The 5,915-nt window shown below is 41.0% G+C and overlaps 1 protein-coding gene across 1 annotated transcript; it reads left to right on the top strand.

Moving 5' to 3' along the window:
* The first annotated feature begins 1,988 nt into the window (after nucleotides 1-1,988).
* On the top strand, nucleotides 1,989-5,707 carry LOC125501954. Its single transcript, XM_048659189.1, has 2 exons — nucleotides 1,989-4,587; nucleotides 4,701-5,707. Exons 1-2 carry the CDS (start codon nucleotides 4,292-4,294, stop codon nucleotides 4,837-4,839), a joined length of 435 nt encoding a protein of 144 aa, XP_048515146.1. The 5' UTR covers nucleotides 1,989-4,291; the 3' UTR covers nucleotides 4,840-5,707.
* Nucleotides 5,708-5,915: the final 208 nt, after the last annotated feature.

The following is a 5,915-nucleotide window of genomic DNA, read 5'->3' as shown; positions in this document are numbered from 1 at the left end:
GATCCCGTCACCGGGTAAAACTTGGTAACCTCCCGCGATGACGTTTTGCCTAGGAGGACATGTAGGAGCCGAGGCACAGGCGAGCCCAGGCCTACATTCCGACTCCCGAGACGACATAGGATAGAGATGTTGTTCTCGACGACGAGGACTCCAAGTGCCTGAGTCGACGCAGCCTTGGATGGCCTTCCAAACGCAGACAGCCAGCCGGTCAGTACTCAAAAGCGAGCGCGGCCAACGAGGAAGCATGGATGATGACGTCAGAGGAGAGGAGAGGCGCCGAATAGGCAAATTCGATTGTCATCTGAAGAATTGTGCCCTACACTAATGTGGCCTAATTAGGAGAGGAAAACGCCAATTCGGACGATTTCCGAGAAAGAAGATCCTGGACATTGGCACTCAACTCGTCCTACTCTACGACATATAGTTGGACAGACAGCACGTCTAGTTAGATCCTTCCGTACCAATTAAGATCATCCTTTTCCGATTTTCCTCATCTACCGTATCGCTCTCGTTTTTCACCTTTTCTACTGCTATCGTTGTGATTTAGATTCACTCCCGTCCGCCCTTTAGCATTAGTTTTTCGTTTAATCTCGAGTGATTGTTTGAAAGTTTGTAATTTAGAGTCATTGAAATCAGTGGGTGTCGAACACCTTTAACGAGGTAAGGTTTTCCACCTTCTGAGAGAGTCACGGAGTCGTCGAGTGAGGGTTGGGAATTGCCTTGCATTATTGCGTATTTTGTTATATTTTTTGTAAGTCGGTGCGTACTAGCCCCACCGCATCCCGTTATAATTTGTTAAGTCGCTGGGTACGAGCCCCACTGCAGTTCGTTACGGTCCGGTCCGTTTAAGTTTCTGAGTTTTGGGCAATTCTGCAATTCCTCCCGGCACACCTCGTTGCCGAATTAAGTTATCGTACGTTCTGAAAAATATAGTTATCCGAGTCTTTAGTTTGTGCTTTCACCGTTTCTCCCGTCCATTTGCTGCACGGGGCATAATTCAGTATGTTTCGTAATTAAGTTATTAGGTAATACGTTCAGTAAGCCTTGGTGATATCTGGTGATGCTGTATGGTATTTTGATTCTGATTTGATGACTTATGTAATATGCTCTACCGTATGGAGTTGTAATTTCTTTGGGTAATTTGTTACCCCTACGTTAAATATTTTGTTCCGTTACGTTCCCGCTCATTATGTAAAATTTATTTGCCTGTTACCGTAGGGTAGCCACGGAAAAGCGCTCCGTGTAAAAACGCGCCTTTCTCCCGTTCGCAATTATCACACATTTGGTCAATTTGTAAAAAGTATCAGTAATCTTCCATTAGGCCTTCCGAATATCGAAATTATAGTTCTGTACTTCCGTGAATGATTTCCCGCTACCGTTAAACGAATTATACTTTGTTACTTTTGAACTTTTGCAAATCTACCGATTCTGTACTCCTTGTCGAATTTGTTAAAATACAGTATCCCGTAATTACGAATTTGGTTTTGCGTTATCGTTATTTTTCTTGTGCCCGAATTGTTGTTGTGAATCCATGCCACTCTACCATTCATTTTGCTGTTGGACAGCCTGTGCTCAGCCAGCCACTCCGCTGGATCTGCATTCGTTTATTCCGTAAGTTTTGTTAATTCGCTAAGTGACGCGATAACGCGTCTGGCGCCCAACAATCTTTTCGTTCCGGTTTTCGTTTCGTATAGATCGCGCCGAAGGCACGTGCGTGTTTTCCGGGTCCAACCCGCCTGGGGTAAAAATACACTCTGCGTTTCAATATACATATATATGTGGGTTTTACCCGTGAATTCGTCGACGAACCTTTGTCGAGATCCTGTTTGACGCTGAAAGTCCCCCCCAAAAAAAAACTCAAGAAACCTAGAACACAAACCAACTTCGAAACTCAGAACCTTAAAGGTTAAACTTAAACTTAATGTTCAAACCTCAGAATAACCTCAAAATTACGAGAGTTGGACGCCAGACGTTCACGTCGTTCGTTTCAAGACCTAAAAAAAACCAAATGAAATCTCCAAATGATCAACAGGATCCAACGGCTTGGCTAGCTAGTTTCAGGCACATCCGCGAACTGATAGTGTGGCGTGGATTGGGAGTAGTTCGTTTGGACAGGATTCGTTTCTACAGAGAAAATATGCCCATGGTTCGTTTGGACAGAGGAAATTCCGACTTAGGTACGTTTGGACAGAATATAATTTGGGCAGCGGAAACGAATTCCGTCCGAACGTACCGACTTAGGTCATCGTCATCGTCATCGTCATCGTCATCATCATCATTATTTTTGTTATTATGATTATGACTATTATTATTGTTGTTGTTTTCAAATTAAACATATGAAACATAAATTGAAACTGATGAAGTATCAATATACATTATTTACTTTTTCTGACCAAATCGGTCCGGGGGAGATGACCGTCCGCCGTTCGCACGTATGTTTGAATTTCTCCACAAAATTTTATTTCATCAATCGGAAGCAAGTAAATCAGCAAAATACAAATCCCTGTAAAAAACTAATTCACAATGAAGGTTTCCCCGGTGTGTTTCGCCGATTTCATTCATTTTGTCATATAAGGATCCCACTGCGTCAATCGAATTCTTCTGAAGCAGGTTGTCGTGGACTGAAATCCAGGCGACGGGCATCCATCCCACCCACGCACGAACACTACCTGGGGGCTGACCTCCCTACATATTAGTTAATTATAAGATATATGGCAAGATTCGAGTTCGATGATCCGATTAAATGTTTATGTCGCTGGTAAGTGTGAAGTTAAGTCAATGGGCTTTTGCGTTTTTGCCAAAGAGAAATATCGAAGGGGGTGATCACCCCTCATGCTCATTCAGGTTCCCCTGCGCCGATTGGATTATTTCCGAAAGGTGTTACAGTAGGAGAGACTGGGGCATGTGTTGACGGAGGTGAGTATTCATGGGCCAATAAAACGCAGAATATTGGCGTTATGAACGAAAATGATTTTATTCTAAATTGTAGCATATTTCATTTGGTTTAGTATATTGTTCGAATTTCACTGCATTATTTACATTCTTTTCTTGGAAAATATTGATTCGTGAATGATCTACCTCCGGGGCAAGTTTCAACAATTCACATGAGGCAAGTATTAACATATTGAAATTTACCTCGTTAGTATGGTTTGCAATGAAAGCAATTCATTTTTTTCTTTCCAGTGTGAGGATTTATAAAAGGGAAACGACACGGGGCACTACTTTTCGGGAAGTGTATGATTTGGCATCCAAGAAAATATCGAATAATCATCGAACATTCAGAGAAGTTGCGGAAGAATTTAATATTTGTTTGAGGACACTTTTTGAATTTGTTAAATGGATTAAAAAAAAAAATAGTAACCCGGAAATCGGATATAACAAGCCTTATAGACTTATTTTTACTCAAACTCAGGAGGCCTGCATTACAGAGTTAATATATAAATAACAACTAAGTAAACCACAATGTAGCAGACTCTTGCTTGCTGTGTCTCGCTGGTTGTATTTCCGACCATCAGGAGACGCTGGTGATTTCAAAATTTCGTTCGAATATTAGCGCCTAATTTCTCATTGGCTAAGAAGTTGTCGGGAATGCATACGCCAGCGAATCAGCGGCCAAAGGTCCACGCTACCGAAGTCATGAGGCTCTTGAAGCGTTGACGCATAGTATCGTGAATTGACAGTATTGATTTTCTTGTGAATATCGTCTTTCTGATATGAAAAAAGCATCTAATTTACTTCGTTCTCTATCCTATCAAGTATTCGTTCTTCAAATTCTCTGTTTTGTTCTGAATAATCTTTTTTCTTCATCTTTTCAAACATTGTTCACTTTTTATTTCTGATAAATTTTCAATCTATCTCTCTTTCCCATTCGTTCAACTTTTCTCTTTTCATTCACTGCTCTTCTTGCATTTGTTGCTATCTTTTTTTTTAAAAAAAGCCCTTTTCACGGCTATTAATTCAGCGGTGCCAGTGAAACGGCAAACGGCGTAGATTAGTTTTCTCTTGCAGTGAGGTAAAGTTCTGTTGTCATACTATAGAAAATAAATTCTGAGATTTTACATTGCATTGTTAATGCTAGATCGACGATAAATTTTTTCTCTCTCTCTCCTCCTTCGCTCTTTTTTATCTCTCCACTAAACAGCTCTTTTTGTAGCTGAAACGACCTACTTCAGCTACAAAAATACATATAGGGTATTTCGCGCAAAGCGGACCGGCTTTTGACCCCCCTACATCTAATCGCGTGATGATTTACTTGGGGTTCTTCATCTAATTTTTCTGTGTTTGTTATTAGATGCAGGAAATAGCTGGAACGCGACGAAACACTGTCCGCTACATATATGAGGAGTACGAGTATCATATTGATACTATGTCCCCTGTCATTTATCGATGTGCGACTCGTAAGACCACGGGATGTCGGGGTACCGCACGAGTAGATGCTGCGGGGGTAGTCACGGTTTACTGGCCGCACAAGGGACACCAGCCCAATCGGAATGTTTTGGAGGAAGCGCATATGCGTCAGGAAATGTTGGACTTGGCGGCCCGGACGAACGCTCCTCCGAAGGAGATTTTCGACAAAGTGTGTCGAAGGTTTGTCGATTACTTGATTTTCTACCAATTGAGCTGCTCAAGTCAACATCGAAGATTATTCAATTATTACAATAGTTCTCTGTGAAGTACCCCAAAAAATTTGTTGATTACAGAAATCCTGTGGTTGCGCTAAATTTTTCGTTTGTGGTCATCAAAAGAGCGATACAACGCGTTCGGGCGAAATTGAGGCTGCCTACATCCGCGACATTTCAAGACCTTAGCGAAGTCTTGAACGATTACGCGCCAACTTAACGAGCGTATCGAGGACTCATGGAAGGAGCCGATGGATCCGTGATAGTGATGTTCGCGAGCGAAAGAATGTTGCGACGACTGGGGAATTTGACAGAAATTCACGTGGATGGAATTTTCAAGGTACACTCGTTCGGAGAATATGAAACCTCGTTCGAAATTTCCCTAGACTCTAGAATTTACCGCAATAATATAATTCACACGGTTTGGGAAGAATTGTTATCGCAAATGAAATTCAATCGTGATAAATTTTGCAGTTTGTGCCAAATAACCCGCCAATCGCGCAACTCTACACAATTACATGCGCGTGATGGATACTGTATGTATTTCTTTTATTCGCAATGGAACGTATTCTCTTATATTGAATAATGAATTAACAAACGCATACAATTTACGTATGTATACAAAAATTTATATAAATGTTCATTTTCTATCATGATCTTACGATCAAACGTGAGAATGAAAAATCATCCAGGCTTTCGGTCTAAGGTCCAACACGTTATAGATCATACAATTTATTTTACAGGGACGAGCAGCTGTTTTCGTACTGTGCAGTGCGCAGACGAGAGCACTATATGCGGCTATTTTTCAAAAAATTTTTGAACTTGCAACCGGAATCCAACAGAGTCTACGTTTCGCCATGGGCGACTATAAACGCGCGGCGATGAGCGCTCTACGCGAAATATTTCCCGCGGCCAGCCTACATGGGTGCTGGTTTTGTTTTAAACGGGTGAAGCACTTGGAATACGTTTGAAAAAACAGTATGTTCCCGGACGATTGTCATAGCAATTCGCTGAGGAATCAATGAGCGGCTCGATAAAATTTATCAATTTTTCGATTGTAATTTTCGTTACAAAATCGTCGTCAGTTTTATGGAATTCCAAAGCAGAACAAGTGAGTTTGAATTATTGTTTTCTGATTGTTTGAATTGACTTTCATTGATTCAATTCCAATTTTATGTTTTTCTAATTGATAGTTTGGGTTGCTGTGTTTTTATTCGGATCTTCTCTAGTGCTTCTATATTCATGAATTAAAGTTAAATGTATTTGGTACAATAATAGATTGAGAACCTCTTTTCC

Source organism: Athalia rosae, chromosome 7, assembly GCF_917208135.1.
Source record: "Athalia rosae chromosome 7, iyAthRosa1.1, whole genome shotgun sequence".
NCBI classification, from domain to species: domain Eukaryota; kingdom Metazoa; phylum Arthropoda; class Insecta; order Hymenoptera; family Athaliidae; genus Athalia; species Athalia rosae.
Note: the sequence above shows the minus strand (reverse complement) of the source record. Positions and strands in the feature narration are given on the sequence as shown.

Bases quoted from the DNA above. Each gene is read 5' to 3' on its own strand.
- LOC125501954 (XM_048659189.1), top strand. From the start codon at position 4,292: ATGCAGGAAATAGCTGGAACGCGACGAAACACTGTCCGCTACATATAT. The intron at 4,588-4,700 runs GTTTGTCGATTA...TGTTGATTACAG, and splicing joins TTCGACAAAGTGTGTCGAAG to AAATCCTGTGGTTGCGCTAA.